This window comes from Synchiropus splendidus, chromosome 2 (genome assembly GCF_027744825.2).
Source record: "Synchiropus splendidus isolate RoL2022-P1 chromosome 2, RoL_Sspl_1.0, whole genome shotgun sequence".
NCBI classification, from domain to species: domain Eukaryota; kingdom Metazoa; phylum Chordata; class Actinopteri; order Syngnathiformes; family Callionymidae; genus Synchiropus; species Synchiropus splendidus.
In genome coordinates, this window is record NC_071335.1 from 31,165,161 (window position 1) to 31,181,375 (window position 16,215).

Here is a 16,215-nt window from a genome sequence, read left to right on the forward strand (position 1 = left end):
TGGTCTGGAAAGCGGAAAAATGCAAGTGGTTTAAATGTGAAGTCATTGATCCCTGACTGTAAATCGCCTCCTTGATATGTCGTCAATACATAAGCCCCGCCCCTGCCCCGCCCTCATCCTATCAGCCCTCGTGCCCCACTAGCGCGAGCCGAGTGTCCCGACGGATGGAAACATGGCGACAGAGGTGAGCCGCCGACGTTTATTTGAATAATATTTCAATATTAATAACGCGCAACAGTGTGGTTATGGAGTGAATACACCGAGCTGGCTTCACGGGAACATTCTCCACCACCGGCTGAACCAGAATCATGACACACAGACCACCGTGTCCTACATTTTCAAGCTAGTTCCCTGCGATGTTTTTGACTCAGTGCGAGAATATTTCCAAAATATTTCTCGCCAATGTACCGGGCGCTTCCACTTCCACTCTGAAATAAGACTCAACCCTGGGATGTTTACAAGACTGAGTGACAGCAGCGCTATTGTTCGTCGCGTTAATCCGCTTCGACACACGCAGCCTCCAGAACCACGGACAGCGCCGTCCCAGACCCCGCTCCACACGAAGCCATCGCGCCGACACGGGGTGGAAATACCAATCCAATAGAAAGTAGATAAGAGATTAGATAAGAGTCGATTGATCTTTCGCAATTTACACGGATTTTATAGTGTCTTGTTCAGAGTGAAAGCGCATGTAATAACAGCATTTAAATACAAATTCCAGCGCCTTTAAAATGCATGTTTGAAGGGTACTGGGTGCTCTTATAGATCAACCAAGCAGAGATCTTAAAAGCAAAGATGTCAAGACAATCTGGACTCTATAGTATATTGTATGTATATTGAACACCCCCCACGATGACTGTCAAATGAACACAACACACACTTGAGAGTAAAAACATTAAGACAAAGGTGGTGCCACGTGCTGTTTTATAGGTTTATGCTTCAATATAAAGCCGATAAAGTTTGCAGCACTTAGCAAGTACTTCCTATGTACAGAAAACCTTTGCTGCCTGTCCCCTGAAGAATCAGGGCCTAGTCAGCTGTGGTCTATTTTGCTTTAGTCACATGCACTTTTTCACTGTCTGAATTGGATTACTGTGTTATGGCGCCTCTTAGACGCTGTATTTTCTCAGATCACTACATTTGGAAGACAAATATTTTGTTCATAACTCATTCCATTTTGTTCCCATAAAGTTGTGAAGTGTTTTTCTCGCTTATAACTCCTGCTTGGAAAGAAGAAGGAGCAAAAAAAGCCTGATACAGCGTCACGTCCCCGAGTCTGAATCAATTTAAAAAATGCTCCTCGTGTCTTATGACATCCTGATGCTGCATGATTCACAATAAATGTTTTGTATTTGACCCAAATAATCTTGAACAACCATTTTAAATACTTGATACTTTTTAAATACTCTGATTTCATAGTCTGTCTACGAGAGGGATTAGCATCCCTTCGATTCTTGATGCAATGTCCAGTAAAAACAGAGCTGGGCAAGGCTAGCTATCTTAGTACAACGTAGACAACACAGGAGTACAGCGGTTACGTAACATAACACATGTCTGTCTCTTCACTGGAGTAGAGAGTAGAGATGGCTGCACCTGAGGCCTAGACAGGCCCTAACACAACATGGGGCTTCCTCATGGATCTCTGCCAGTTTTCTGAAAACAGAAAGTGATAGCGCGATTGTGAAAGAGCCAGCGACGCAGAAACACTGATGGATGACAGTCTGGCTCCCAAATGTAAACATCAGCAGCAGTTTGCCAACATCAGGTGAAGAGAGCAGGTCGTCCTCCTCAGGGGAACCCATGAGCCGGATGCTGTATCAAAGCTCCATGTATCCATCTCTGTCACTCTGTCGTCTGATTCCTCCCCAGTTCCACAACCTCCAGGAGTTGAGGCACAGCGCATCCTTGGCCAACAAAGTCTTCATCCAGAGGGACTACAGTGAAGGGACCACCTGCAAGTTTCAGACCAAGTTCCCCTCAGAGCTGGAGAGCAGGGTAGGAGAAGCATATGGCCTTCGAATGCATGCACATTGCCTGTCCAACATCTGTCGACCCAGATCCTCTTGTTTCGCCTCCACCATTCTCTTCTATTGGAATTCATTTCTAATGTGAGTCTGGTACAAAACCAGAAGACCGTTACTGACCGTCCATGAAGTTGCTGCTGGCTAGTTCAGTGTGGTCTGTGTTGCTCCTCCATGTATAAGCTTTATACAAAAGAGTGGCAGCAAACTCAAGGACTAATATTGTTCCATCTGTTGGAGTGTGACTGCAACAGCCAGTCGGGTTTGAGCCACATCCACTGGCTCTTCAGTCCTGAAGTCACGAGTGAATCCGTTTCACCCTTGTTCAATGTGTTGGCAGATTGAGCGAACTCTCTTCGAGGACACGGTCAAGACGCTGAACAGTTACTACGCCGAGGCGGAGAAGATCGGAGGGCAGTCTTACTTGGAGGGATGCCTGGCCTGCTCCACCGCGTATCTGATCTTCCTCTGCATGGAGACGCGCTATGAGAAGGTCAGGTTTTGCCACATGCTTCACGCTGCCTCTCATACTCATTTTCTTTCCCTTCTCTCAGGTGCTGAGGAAGATTGCCAAGTACATCCAGGAGCAGAATGAGAAGGTCTACGCCCCAAGAGGTCTGCTCATCACGGATCCAATCGAGAGGGGGATGCGTGTTGTATCCTGACCCCACATTAGATCCTCAGCTGGAACCCCACCTTGATCTGCGAACCTCATCCTCTTCCTCCATCTCCAATTCCATTCTTCATCCACTGTCTCTTCTCTCCACATGTTCAGACCATCTGAGTCTGGGCTCCCTGACTCTCATCTGTCTCACTTCTCAGCTCCACCTCTGCAGCTTTGAGTCCCTAACTTCTCCCTCCAGATAGAGATCTCCATCTACGAAGACCGAGGCTCCAGTGGCTCCACCTCAGGCAGCAGCTCCGTGTCCAGCAGCACCGCTCGATGACTGGCCGCGCCCCACTATCCACCTCCATGAAACCACTCCAGCCAAAGCATCCCATGCACATCCAGACGCCAGGAGAAAGGAAGGTTGTTTCCTCAAGCTTTGACTCAAAAACACCCTGGTTGTTTTGTGCGTCTTCCATCCCTTTTCCCTTTTATTTTCCGACTGACGTTGCTGCAGCTCTGTGTCAACCGATCTGCTGCTCCAGCAGATGCGCACGGGTGAAGCACAGGGATCCACGAGTCGTTCCAAATATGATCAATATGTAGCAAATCTTCCAAGGTAAACCACCTCCTGACACAAGCGCGCGCACAAAGGGAAGTGCCAACCTCTGAACTAGAGCAGTTCTTCACTTTTATTATGCAAGGAGAGTATTAATCCAGCAGTAACTAGTCGTGTCTTCCTGAATCTTCCCATGTGTTTTAATCTACACCTCCTCTTTATGTATAAAAGAGCAAGGACGGTCGAGATTATTCAGCGACTGGCCAATCTTTGTTATCACATGACTATGTCTTTACATCACATGCACCGCTCACAAATAAATGCTCTTTCATCATGACTGCAAGTGTTGACTGTGTGAAAGCAAATACAACAATAATGTAAAAGGCGTAGAGGATAAACATAGTTTTATAAATGACAAGATGATGCAGAGATCATAGAAATATTATTCTATCTTAAAAAAAAACATTCACCTCTTACGACTGTTCTGAGACGCAAGGCTGCATTTTAAATCATGTGACCATCATCAGCACCTCCTATTGGACGACTCACAGGTAAGGAAAGAGTGTCTGGTATGAGAGAGCAGCCAGAGCTGACAAACTCTGAAGACAGAACGCAGTGTTAGTGAGAGCTTCAAACATGGAGGCAGAGGAGGAGTGCACCGCCTCAGAGAATGGATCTGGAAGGAGCACACGAGAGGAGAGACACGCACACAATGACTTTTTTAAACGTTATGAAGGATTATTAGGCTTCATTCAAAAAAATAAAAAATACATATAAATGGGATTATTATTGTGTCTGTATATGTAAATGTATATACAAGTCTCATTTGTATTACAAGAAAATAAATCATTTAGATGATATTATTAGCAACAAGCACAAGTATACGAACATTAAGATATGGCTCATCAAAGTATGTGTCAACACATTATCATGAACGAAACATGAGGTATATATTAATGAAAACCACCGGTTCATGAAAAGGAATTTAAATAATGCAATAAATAATCACAAAAATAAATCTTGTTGCTAGGTTTCTAATATAGCAAACTCTTACACACAAAATGGTGGGATGAAAATAACATACCGGGATCTTTCTGGCCGACGAACACATGCATAATAAAATCATCAAGAGCTTATTTGACTGGTTTATCAACATGATGAGTGAAAGAAATGAAACAGGATCCACATTTAACTTGTTCATGGTTTAATAAATACAAAAAAATGCCAACAGAAAACCAGAAAAAAAGGGATTTATTCAAAACTGGAAATAAAAAGCAACTAAAAGTGGTTATAAAAAAAAAAAAAAGGTTTCAGGCTACTCACAGAGCAACGTTAAAAAAGAAAAGGCCAAACAGGAGTGGAGTTAAAGCCAGTCCCACATCCTTTGCACAGCATGCATCCTCAGACATCTGTCGATACATTACAAAGCAGAAACCAAAATGTTGAATGCACTGAATGAGTCAATGAGGAACTTGGGATCTCACCTGCACAGCGGCCACCCTTGACTGTAAAACCTTCTCCACACTGCAAGATAAAAAACGAGGAGACAACATAGGTGTTGACAGTGTTCCAGGATGAAAACCTGAATGTGAATCTCTGCGCTGACCTGCGTGTCATTGGAAAGCACAGCGCCCTCTGTCGGGTATCCGATCTCCACCACGCTGTTCATCTCAGTGGGCAGAACAGAGCGGGTGAAGACGGTCTCATCAGGCCAGGAGACTTCCAGGACCATCACTCGGTCGTTCCCTGAGCAACATGGACGTTTACAAGTTGACATTCCTGCCACCACCTGAGCTACCAAATGTCTTCTCTCCGCTTGATGTGAATGCAACTGAATGTGGCAGAACTCCACTCAAGTCAGGTTGAAGTTAACACATGCCAACCCAACGCTAAGATTTTTATTGAAATACATTACTTTGTTTACCAACGCACAGATCTGTGGCGGTGAATTCCTTCACTTGCTCAAGTGTTAGTGCCATTGTTACCTAAGCCAAAGTGGGCCACAGGTTCCATCTCGCACAGGTAGCCAGAGCCGCCGTCAATGATCCGTGTGTGTCGACCGCTCTGGCTGGTGAACGCCGTCACCTTGGCACCACGGGCAAACGCACCGAACTGCGTCCGAGGAATGACCCGCAGCCAGTTGTTGGTCGAGCCCTGAGGATGAGAGTTAAGTCGGGTTGCTTTTCATCGCCGAGGAGACACGCGTGAACTGGGCCTGGTGAGACACACCTGAGCGACTCTGAAGACAGAGATGGGCTGCTGGGCACTTTCGCCGTGAGCAAGCAGCAGCTCAAGACGTCCGTCTCCGTCCAGGTCCGTCACTGTTCCGCCTGAACAGAACAGAAAGACGCTCAGATTTATTCACAGTATGGAAAGAAGCCTCAGTGCAGTGAGCGGCTGCTCACCTGTTCCTCTTCCTTGTGGCTCTGCAGCATCACCCACATTCAGCTGCTGGATGGCAGGGTCAGCGTTAGCAACTCTTGACACCCTGAAAAGACATTCACAGGAATAAAGTCCGTCTTTTGACTTTTCCCAGGGACCATCGGTACCTGAAGAGCGAGTTGGGGGCGTGTCCCATGTAGGCGATGTTGTTGAAGAAAACCTCCAGCTCCTTGTCGTTATCAAAGTCAGCGGCGATGACCGTGCGGATCGGCGACGGCATGGCAAACGCTCCAGTGGCAATGTTCTACTCAGATGGACGTCGGTTCACAATCTTCTCTAGAACTTGTTAAGTCTCTAACTCACCCTGAACTTTTCATCGCTGCTCTGCAGGAAGAGTCTGTGGGGGCCGTTCCAGTTTCCGTAAACAATATCGGTTTTACCGTCACCGTTGAAGTCAGTCAGGGCGACGCCTCTGCCGTGCTGGTACCTGTCCTCCACACCTGTGTGCCACCAACACGTCACAGCTACAGATCAGACAGATTGTTCTGCTTTGTACCAATGTGATTTTAGCCTTTCACCATTGCCCATAGATGCCCACCTGTACTTGGCCTAGCTGAGGCTCATAAGATGGTGATGCCCTTATGAGAGTCCAGAAGACCAGACATTCCATCCCCCGTCTGGAAGTGTTTTTATTAAAAAGGTAGGGGAAACACTAGTTATGTAATAAGATTTACTAGGAATATTAATGACAATGGAGTAGGAATCTGCGGTAGCTCTCTGGTGCTACTTGCAGAAGCCAAGTTGAACAACATGATGTCTGAGTATAACCTCTGGTCTGAATGAAGCCGTGACCCCTGGGTGGCAGTTTTTGAATGTGGCAGGAAAACGCTTCTGTTGTTACTAACATCAGGGTCACATTTGTGGACGGCAGTGTTGCCACAGTTACTTTGAAAAAGTAATCTGATTACTCCCTCAAAAAGTAACTTAGTTACTTTACTGACTACTTGAATTTAAAAGTAACTAAGTTAGATTACAAGTTACTTGTCAAGTTACATTTGGCAGCTGACTACAGCTCTCATTGCATTTTTTTTTAGCACAATCTCAGTTATTTAAATGTACAGTCAATATTTTACTTTGACACACTCTCACCCATTGGAGCGAAAACCAGTCACAAAAAGCAACAAGAATGAAAAACGAAACAAAGTGATATATTGCCATTTCCATAATAAAATGTAGGTAATGCCCCATTATTTTTCATTATTATTTTACTTTTTTACATTTTTTAAACTACAAGGCAGAAGTATAAGTCTCAGTGTGTCACGTCTCCTGTTGGCCACCTGGAGGCAGTAGTTGCACTTAAGTGGCTGCTGTTACTCCCTATATGCGCCATCACGCCGGAGGATCATTTTATTTCTGACTTTCGAGAGAAAATGCAACACCAGCACATCACATCAGTACTGTTTCTTCCTGTACCAAAGAAAAAATAATCTATAAAAGTCTAAAAATCTATCATAAGTGTTGTTTAGCTTGGCCTATCAAGAGGATTTTAAAAAACTGGTACATAGTTTTTTGAGTCTGCACTTTCCTCACATTTTATTTCGCTCTCTTTAACCGGTGATTTCTGCGCGTTGGTGGAGCCTGCAGGGTTAATATCTTCATCTGTGGCAGACACCGATTCAAAGTAGTGGCCGCATTTACTGTTAGAAACGTGCATCTCTCTCCTCACGCTTCTGTTATTTACTGCCGTGTAGCTAGCAGCTTGACACGTGAGCTGCCCGCGTGTTGAAACCGTGACTGGCATGTCCCGCACATGACGTCATGCCCAAAGACACAGTTGTAGAAAGTGAATGGTAATATTTCACGTTCGACAATGGCAACAATAGTAACGCACGGTGACCTAAGTAACTTTAATTTGATTCCCTTGTTTGAAATAGTAACGCGTTAGATTACTCATTACTGAAAAAGGTTTTGACATAAGAGTAACACCTTACTCAGTAACTAAACATCACTGGTGGATGGAACTGTTGTGTCCATACACACAGCTACTCACCTGCTTTATTGGCCACATCGCCAAAGCTTCCGTCTCCTTTGTTAATAAACAGGAAGTTGGGTCCGTTTTCATTATCGCAGAAGACGTCGGAGCGGCTCTGACTGAGGATGGGTCCCACCACGACGCCGCGACCTCCTGCAAGGCATCATAAAGGTGTCACCTTCACACGGCACGGGACGTGGCGGAGGCAGGGTCTCACCTGTGAGCTTGTTGACGCCTGCTACAGCGGCGACATTGGAAAGAGCGATGACACCTCTGGTCACGTCACTGGCAGACTCGTCCATTTCCAGGAGTGCGTGAGGTCCCACGTCTCTGCGGGCATAGTTGGCCACGTAGACAGAGTAGCGGCCCGTTCCCTGTCAGAAATAAAACAGAAAGTTGAGGACTTCATCTAAAATGCCAGAGAAAAGATCATAAATATAAAAAAACCAGTTCTTTCAATACCAACCTTCCGGTCCACACAGGCCACCGAGCGTCCCGCCATGCGGTTAGCAACACCGCGTCGCACATTCAGCTCATCGCTGAGCAGATCCTCAAATCGACCATTGCGGAACTTGAACAGCTTGTCCGAGTACGACGCCTTTCCTAAGTGAAGACTTATTTTACTACCAAATTATTTGTTTCACATTATACATTCAGAGGAAACGTGCCACAAACCAGAACTCGTTTAAAAACGATCATTGGACGAGTGAGACGTTTTATTTTTACGGCAGTAGAGGGCGCTATCTGATCAAAAATCAATATACACAAGTCAGCGTTATTGCTGAACACAATAACGCGTCCATATATAGGAATATATCTAATATTTGTGGGGAGGGAGAGGATAACAATGGCTGCTGTTTTCATGTAACCATCTTAAGCGACAAATATGCATCAATGCTTTTGAGAGACTCAATCAGGTAAGAGATTTGAATCCAATGTTTACGTCAACGACAGGCAGTTCGTTGACAATAAACAGACTTGGATACAAAAGAATGCGACTTGAGACTTCGATGACACGTAGTTTGTTGACAATAAACAGACTTGGATACAACAGAACGCGACTTGAGAATTCGACGACACCTAGTTTGTTGACAATAAACGGACTTGGATACAACAGAATGTGACTTGACACTCAGACGACACATAGTTTGTTGACAATAAACGGACTTGGATATAACAGATCGCGACTTGAGAATTCGATGACACATAGTTTGTTGACAATAAACGGACTTGGATACAACAGAATGCGACTTGAGACTTTGACGACACGTAGTTTGTTGACAATAAACAGACTTGGATACAACAGAATGCGACTTGTGAATCTCTCACCAGAGTAGGCGTTGTTGGTGTTGAGGAAGTAGATCTCCTCTCGCCCGTCTCCATCCACATCGCACGCTGTCACTCCGATGGCGTTTCCCGCCACATCTCTCAGAGCGTAATACGGAGAGTTGCTGTCATCAATAGCAATGTTCTGCAGCTTCCCCTGGCTGCGGTCATACTTCAGCACCAGGTTGGGCCCATTGAATCTGAAACATAATAAATATACAGCGCTAGCTAATGTATTCTAACATGCTTGAACCGATCCACTCACCCTGCCACGACCACTTCCAGGTCTCCATCTCCGTCCACGTCCGTTACTGCCATGCCATAGTTGAGCTGCGTGGGGTTGTGCAGGCTGTCGTGAGGAAGCATGGTCTCTGTCACGACCTGAAACATGGGCTCGGACCACTGGGCCTGGGCTTGTCGGCACAGGCCGATGAGGAGGAGGAGCAGAAGGCAAGTCGGACCCCACATCGCTTTGACCAGTTGGTGCAGGGCTGACAACAAAACACAAGAGAATTAAGAGCTTAACTGAAACTGGACTTAGCAGGTGACAATTCCCTCCTTTCTGCTTCTTGCTCTCAACATTTGTCAGTCAGGTTTTGCTTTATTTTCTATGGTGCCACATGAAAGGACACAAGGGAAACACCTTCACTTCAAACATCCCTGTTGACTTTTGCTGCAGGAGAAAAGACTGCCGTCTCTTCCTATAGATGTTGTCAGCCGCTTGCCTCGCTGTCTCTCAGTGACAGCTGGAAGCTGACTATTGGTTCAAAGGTTTGTTTTGTCAGGGACTGCCATGGTATTTGCGACATGTCAGTAAGGTGCTGAGGGGACGGGAATGCTTGAAGGATTGAGACAATCCTGTTATGTCCACCTTCCCCTAGACTGGGGACATAACAATATGGAAGATATTGCTTCAACAGACCTCCTTTGGCATCTCCAGTGCACCTGAAATGTACCAAAGAAAAATGATGGAAACCCTGGAAGGCCTGCAAGGCGTGGCAGTGTATATGGATGACATCATAGTCCATGGCAGAAACATGGGAGGGCAGTGCCTGAAGAAGGGTTTGGAGTAGCTGGAGTCAGATAGATTAAAGTTGAACTCAGAGAAGTGTTCACCGAGGTAGTCAGAGTTGCAATTCCTGGACCAGATCCATCTCAAGTTTCAGCCTTAAACAACCTACTCTTGTTTACTCTGATGCCATCAGGGATGGTTGGAGACCAGTGGCACATAGATGACTATGTGATGCAGAAAGGAGATATGATGCTCACATAGAAAAACAGTGCCAGGCTTCAGCGTGGGTGTGTGGAAGGTTTGAAAAATACCTGTATGGCTTGCTAAAGTTTCCACTGAGAACAGATCACAAACCTCTGGAGCCACTGACCAACTCTAGAGACCTCGACAACTCAAGACGGAACCGAATGCATCTTCAAGCTCAACCCTTGTGTAAGCCACGATCGCGACTAATACAACAACAGATGTTGAAGATGCTCCAACAAGCGTTCGTCCGGAACCAGGTGCAGGAGTCAATTATCGTTAATAGTTGTAGAATAGGGAAATAGGGACACGTTCTATCAAAACAAAACAAACAACACAATTAACACTCGAGAAAATGTTGCCTCTGAAAAGAACTTAACTAGGAAGGAAAACATTGTGAGGAAGAAATATTTACAGTAGCGACTCTTGGTGTGCAGGAATGTATTGCGTGCAAACGGGTGGTGACATTTAGAACGAGTTACAGTTAAATGACATCGTTCAGTCTTACCTGCAGCCGGATGAGAGAGAAAGATCCACAGCTTTCAGCGAGCGGAGCTATTTATCTGAAACGTTACACAAGCTGAGCAGGAGAATTTACGAAACGGCTTGTGTAACGAGTTGGTCGTCAGCCAATCGGTGTTGGCCAAAATCAGCCTTGACCAATAGCAGCGCAGGCGCAGCGACTCCACATAAACACGTCAAGAAAAATGATAGAAAACTGAACTTTCTAAGCGCAGAATTTCAGACCATTATCTTCATAATAATAATAATAATTATTATTATAACAAATGTCTGTGGATGACCATTCCAATGCAGAAAAAGAATGAGTGCAAAAACACTACATCGCCCAGAATGCTTTGCGTCGGCTTTAAGATGACGTCTTCTGCGCGACGTTTGTTGTCAAACAATCCATTCACTGGTAAGCTCAGCCAGTATGGTCGGTATAAATGTAATCCTGAATTTAGGAAGACTCTCATGGTAGCAACGGTTCATTTTTAAAGTTTTCTTGACCTCAAGCGACTCTTAACGATCGAATGTCTCTCTAAATTGTGCGGTTCGACGTTAGCTCTCTCACGCATGGTAACACTTCACTAGCTTGTCATTTTTGCTAACACCATGCACCATATTAGTCATTTGCATTTGCTCGCTGTGTGTCTTTGTCGTGTTATACTAATATGTTTGGCTGAGATTCCTGAATGCACCTTCTATTATTCCAGATGTGCAAGTGATTTGTCTCCATAAAGATGGAGGAACCCAGGCAGGACGGTGAAGCTGCCCAACCTCCAACCCCGTCTCAGCACAAAAGGCCAAGCCAAGCTCTGTATGTACCGAAACAACGGTCGCAGGCCTCCAAAGACGGCGCTCAATCCCGCGGAGAAGTGAAACCCAGAGCTCAACCAAAATACACAGACAAAGCACGGAAGAATGCCAGGAACAAGAAGAGAGCGGAGCAGAAGGCGAAGGAAGAGGCACAAACACAGAGTAGCACAGCTAGTCCTGATGTGGTCGAAGAGCAGCTTCCAGCAGAGAACAGCAGCCCCTCAGACACCACCAGGGCAGAAGGGACCTCACAGCTGGAGGCTGCATCCTGCGAGGAGGAGAATGCAGATGAGGAGAGTTGGGACACCATGTTTAATGACGATGGAGACTGTCTCAGTCAACAGCTGATGGAAGAGGTGAGAGAACGTTTTCTTCTTCTGTCACTTGAGAGGCCAATAAACCATTCATTCTCTCTGATCTGCGATGTATTTTTGTTAAGTTAAGGTGGACACCTGAAGTAATGCTTCAGGTGCCATCATAGTTTTCACAACAGTTCATGACAGACCTGCTTTAAGTGGAGATAATTACAATTGTATTGGTGATGATTTTATGAGGGTATTAACAAGTTTTGAAGTCCATTGTTACGTTTTATCAGTCTGATTCTTTGTATTTCCATTTTTTCTTACGTTTGATAATATTAGTCATCACAATATCAGGCTTTTAGCTAGGAGGGCATCTGCAAAACATGAAAAAATGGCACAGCTACGGTGGTGAATCGGACGTCCATTTTTTTTCATGTTTTTTCATGTATTGATCGTGTGTTCAGTTTGACCCAAGGTTTCCCCAAGAACCGGCTGCCCTTAAGATGTGAAAAACAATTGTAAAGCCAGTGAGAAACCACTAGCGTACTGGGAGATGGCTCTGCTTGGTAGACCTCCAGGTGTCGCCGGCTGTATTTCTTATCCGACTTTAAAGAAAGAGACAGCAAGGAATTTGAGTGTGTGCACTCGCAGGTGGCGATGGGTTTCGTGTCTTCCTGAAAGTGCCATCCTCTCGTTTGATTTACACCTGATCAGGAGTTTCCATATATTTTATGTAAATATCTGGTATCAAAAGAGATGCCAGCTGTTTTGAAGTAGCCTGTTGTTCCTGACATCCTTACCCTCTGTCTGCATCTGTCATAGCTCCTCCTCCTCTTTCTGGTACCTGTGTATTGTAGAGAGACTCTTCAGGGGAGTGTAGAGGTGGCTGTTCAGGGTTAAGAAGTTCTGGCGGTCAGAACACAATAACTGGAGATGGAGTTCCTGTTCAAACCTTTTACTGGAGTTGTATTGCAGCACTAGTGACAGTAATCATTAGAAGGATGTGGGTGTGGATGCAGGTCGGTGTGTGGTTATATACATACATACATACACAATATGTGCAATAGAATGTACCTTAACATCAGCGCAAACCACCCGCCCCGCTCTCAGCGCTGAAACGGCAAATGATACAAACGCGCAGCAAACATTTGTAGGAATATCAGAAATGAAACTTTCATTCGTGAAGGACGCAGACTGACCTACGGATCCCTGTAAGTGACAAAATGTGTTTATTTTTTTTGGATTTGGCATGCATGACTTTATTATTTCTTTGCCCAAGATAACAGTTATCTTGAGATAATTTTTATCTCGTGATAATGCGTAATTTTTATCTCAAGATACAATCATAAATGTCAGCGCATGCGTAGCTACCTGTCTGGCACAGCATTTTGTATACGTCCTCCTGGAACCACTACGTCACTCAGTCACTGTCTACAAGTCTGTGCGCTTTTAACACCCTGATCAAGTGCCTTCTACTCAAAATAATATCATATGTGACATGCATGACTTTATGTTTTTTTTTTAATCCCGAGATAAAAATTATCTCCAGATAACTGTTATCTCGGGAGAAAAAAAATAAAGTCATGCATGTCACATCCAAAAAAATAAGCGCATGTCACTTCCAGGGCTCCGTACCTGACGCATCCACACTGCCCAACAAACTTTCAGCAAGAGAACGAGTTCAGCAATCGCAACGTCAACCTCCCAACCGAAACTCGTGAAGAAACAGCACTCACCCACACACTGAACAACAAAGTGAAAAGTCACAAAGGAACCTGTCTAACACTGTGTCTTTAGTGTTACTTGTCCGACCAATGCCTCCTGAATCAGGAGAAGAGCCGACTGCAGAAGTTGACCTCAACAGTCTAAATGATTTGCTCTGCTTTCTTCAGTTGTCTCTGACAAGCGGTCAAGGAAAGACGTCTATCCAGGAGGCCAGATTTGACTACTACAACATGCACAAGTTTGATGGTGAGGAGGAGGAAGAGGAGGAGGTCGACTTAAGAGCAGATGAGCTCTCCCATATTGTGGAGATCTATGACTTCCCTCCAGAGTTCAGGGTAGAGGACCTGCTCAAGTGCTTTCACAACTATCTGTGAGTACATCATCGGGCTGGAACTTCATGGAGTTTCATGCTCAAGTCTTACATTTGTTGCTGTTAATCTGTAGACGCAGTGGTTTTGACATCAAGTGGGTGGATGACACACACGCGCTGGGTCTGTTCTCCAGTGCTCAAGATGGTGAGACAACTTTGTTGACACTAGCATTTGTGTATTTGCTTTTGTGAGTCTGTTCACTTTCTCTTTCATATTTCACATTGTGACTGTGGTCAGATGGCATTGATGGCAAGAAAAGATAAACACCAAAAATGTCTTTCATGTTCAGCTCGCGAAGCTCTGAGATCCAAGCACTCGATGATGAAGCTGCGGCCGCTCTCCAAGTCTTCCTCAGCAACCAAGGCCAAAGCTCGAGGCTGTTCAGGTAAATACATAAAGGGAGCAAAAAATATATATATATAAATAAAAAAAAAAAAAAAAAATATATATATATATATATATATATATAGGGTCTTGAATTCAACTGACAACTGTCTGTTTCATACTCAGACTACCTCCTACCGTACAAAGAGAGGCCAAAGACCAGCGCAGCTCTGGCCCGCAGACTTGTGACCAGTGCCCTGGGTGTGAAGACCACTGTGACCAAGGAGCAGAGGGAAGAAGAGAAGAGGAAACTTCAGGAAGCAAGAGGTAGAATGGATTGTTGCTGCAGTTGTTCCTGTTTTCATCGTTGTTCTTACCGACTTGGAGGACAAGTTGGTATTATTTGGCGTCTAGGTGGGAGTGTTATTTTATTTATTTTAGGTCTTGCAAACATGGCTTGCAGGCAGTCAAGAAACCATCACACACCTGTTATAAACACCTGGAATCTGGGCTCATCAAATGATACCAAAAAAATAAAAATAAAATAGGGAAATAAGTAAAAGTGATCTATGTATCATCTCTGTTTGCATATATATTTTAGATATATTATAACGTTAAAAAACGTTTTTTCTTTTTAAAATATTTTTTCTAGTAACTGTCTGATATTGAAAACGAATCTTGGAAAAACGCCATGCAAACTACTGCCATGCAATTGAAATAAACCCAGATATTGTAGTAGTTGGCAGGAGCCACCGAGTGGCACTTTAAATAGTTAAATAAAATAAAATATTTTTTTGACGTTCACTCTTTCACTGTTCCCCTCTGTATTTATTCTGTGTTTAAAAAGCTGCTGCAGAAACGACGAATTGTGTCGTGCTTGTAGCTGCATTACCCCGTTCTCGCCACGGCGGGGAGCCACTCTCTAAAAAGTCCAACTGCGTCCAGGCTGCAGCCCTCACAGACGAACATAAGGGCAAACGCAGGGAGAACCACAAATGAGCATCCACCGCAAAGATATGGTGTTTCCTAGTCGGCTGTTGGCCTCTGTTCTATTTGTGTCAGGAGGCCTCTGATCAGCCGGCTCCGAGTGCCACGTCCAAGTCTTTTGACTCAACAGTTGCAGCGTGTTTGCAGCGACAAATCATGTCTGTTTGTCATGTCGTGTTGGCTTTGGTGACTGATGCGTCTCCTCGTCTGGCTGTGATTCATCCTGCAGAGCAGAAGCGTCTGGCAGCCAAGCAGCGCGAGGACGCTTGGGAAGGGAAGTGACACGAGGACCGGACCTGCTCCGTGGGCCCCACCCAGTAACTCACCTCAGCCCTCTTGTGTTTGTGAATGTGATGCTCGACTCCATGTTGGACTCCCAAAGTTGGACAGATGGTCGTAATGTTATGGCAGAGCTTGCAGTTTTTTAGGTTGTTTTACACCTGAGGCTCGTATTTTTTAAAGATATGATGAACATCTACTGATGCTCTACTCCATGTTTTTACTCGCCTCGTCTTTTTGTAAACCGGTGATTCACCTCAGAATTTGTCCTTGTTGAAATATTAAAAGTTCTCCAAACATGACCCACGACTCTGGTTTTACCCCTGTTTATGCTTCGTCAGCACCAAAATCACCTCATACCAAGTCACTTTTTCAACCAATCACAGGTCGGTTATGTGTATTTGAAAATAGAAATGTCTGCAGAACAGACCTTCATATTTCAACTAAATGTCCAGGGCTTGTTGGAAAATGATAATAACGTTCTGAGTTTCAATTGGCCACAACACTTTACCTGGCGGGACATTTTTATTTTATATAACACTGACACATCATCTTGCATGTGAGCATGGTGTCAAACTGTGGATTTTTCCAACGTTTTGAAGGTCTTTCTCCTTCACTCCTTGCTTCAGCACGTCTCTCAAGCGTCTCTCATTGGACCTTCACAGCGCTACTGCCATCTGTTGTCCATTTAAGATCACTGCACTCAGAATATTTACCATGCAATA

General features: G+C 44.7%; 3 protein-coding genes across 6 annotated transcripts; 2 read left to right on the plus strand and 1 right to left on the minus strand.

Annotated features, from left to right (window-relative positions):
• The first annotated feature begins 112 nt into the window (after window positions 1-112).
• Window positions 113-3,506, plus strand: LOC128754226 (golgin subfamily A member 7B-like). Its single transcript, XM_053856701.1, has 5 exons — window positions 113-184; window positions 1,870-1,995; window positions 2,362-2,514; window positions 2,576-2,677; window positions 2,885-3,506. The coding sequence occupies exons 1-5, from the start codon at window positions 173-175 to the stop codon at window positions 2,966-2,968; spliced, it is 477 nt and encodes a 158-aa protein (XP_053712676.1). The 5' UTR covers window positions 113-172; the 3' UTR covers window positions 2,969-3,506.
• Window positions 3,507-3,717: 211 nt separating this feature from the next.
• LOC128754205 (cartilage acidic protein 1-like) lies at window positions 3,718-10,807 on the minus strand. 2 transcript variants are annotated; one of them, XM_053856661.1, is made up of 14 exons: window positions 10,691-10,807; window positions 9,193-9,418; window positions 8,931-9,127; window positions 8,068-8,204; window positions 7,819-7,975; window positions 7,620-7,754; window positions 5,933-6,069; window positions 5,737-5,873; window positions 5,593-5,675; window positions 5,417-5,517; window positions 5,173-5,341; window positions 4,794-4,933; window positions 4,672-4,711; window positions 3,718-3,863 (listed from the first exon to the last, which is right to left on the minus strand). In XM_053856661.1, exons 2-14 carry the CDS (start codon window positions 9,393-9,395, stop codon window positions 3,733-3,735), a joined length of 1,767 nt encoding a protein of 588 aa, XP_053712636.1. In that variant the 5' UTR covers window positions 9,396-9,418; window positions 10,691-10,807; the 3' UTR covers window positions 3,718-3,732. The 2 variants fall into 2 exon arrangements, with proteins under 2 accessions (XP_053712636.1, XP_053712637.1); XM_053856662.1 differs by lacking the exon at window positions 3,718-3,863 and adding an exon at window positions 4,274-4,596.
• A 175-nt stretch (window positions 10,808-10,982) lies between these two features.
• On the plus strand, window positions 10,983-15,751 carry LOC128754221 (coiled-coil domain-containing protein R3HCC1L-like). 3 transcript variants are annotated; one of them, XM_053856692.1, is made up of 7 exons: window positions 10,983-11,101; window positions 11,400-11,858; window positions 13,697-13,899; window positions 13,974-14,044; window positions 14,190-14,285; window positions 14,411-14,551; window positions 15,441-15,751. In XM_053856692.1, exons 2-7 carry the CDS (start codon window positions 11,427-11,429, stop codon window positions 15,491-15,493), a joined length of 996 nt encoding a protein of 331 aa, XP_053712667.1. In that variant the 5' UTR covers window positions 10,983-11,101; window positions 11,400-11,426; the 3' UTR covers window positions 15,494-15,751. The 3 variants fall into 3 exon arrangements, with proteins under 3 accessions (XP_053712667.1, XP_053712668.1, XP_053712669.1); XM_053856693.1 differs by lacking the exon at window positions 10,983-11,101 and adding an exon at window positions 11,104-11,119; XM_053856694.1 differs by lacking the exon at window positions 10,983-11,101 and adding an exon at window positions 11,122-11,262.
• The last annotated feature ends 464 nt before the right edge of the window (window positions 15,752-16,215 follow it).

Excerpts from the sequence above, each read along its gene's own strand:
- LOC128754226 (XM_053856701.1), top strand. Across the intron at positions 2,515-2,575 it reads TGGAGACGCGCTATGAGAAG|GTGCTGAGGAAGATTGCCAA; the intron begins GTCAGGTTTTGC and ends CCCTTCTCTCAG. Across the intron at positions 2,678-2,884 it reads TCGAGAGGGGGATGCGTGTT|ATAGAGATCTCCATCTACGA; the intron begins GTATCCTGACCC and ends TTCTCCCTCCAG.
- LOC128754205 (XM_053856661.1), bottom strand. The coding sequence starts at position 9,395 with ATGTGGGGTCCGACTTGCCTTCTGCTCCTCCTCCTCATCGGCCTGTGC. Across the intron at positions 5,342-5,416 it reads CTGTCTTCAGAGTCGCTCAG|GGCTCGACCAACAACTGGCT; the intron begins GTGTGTCTCACC and ends TCTCATCCTCAG. Across the intron at positions 4,934-5,172 it reads TGTGGCCCACTTTGGCTTAG|GGAACGACCGAGTGATGGTC; the intron begins GTAACAATGGCA and ends CATGTTGCTCAG.
- LOC128754221 (XM_053856692.1), top strand. The coding sequence starts at position 11,427 with ATGGAGGAACCCAGGCAGGACGGTGAAGCTGCCCAACCTCCAACCCCG. Across the intron at positions 11,859-13,696 it reads GTCAACAGCTGATGGAAGAG|TTGTCTCTGACAAGCGGTCA; the intron begins GTGAGAGAACGT and ends TGCTTTCTTCAG. Across the intron at positions 14,552-15,440 it reads GAAACTTCAGGAAGCAAGAG|AGCAGAAGCGTCTGGCAGCC; the intron begins GTAGAATGGATT and ends TTCATCCTGCAG.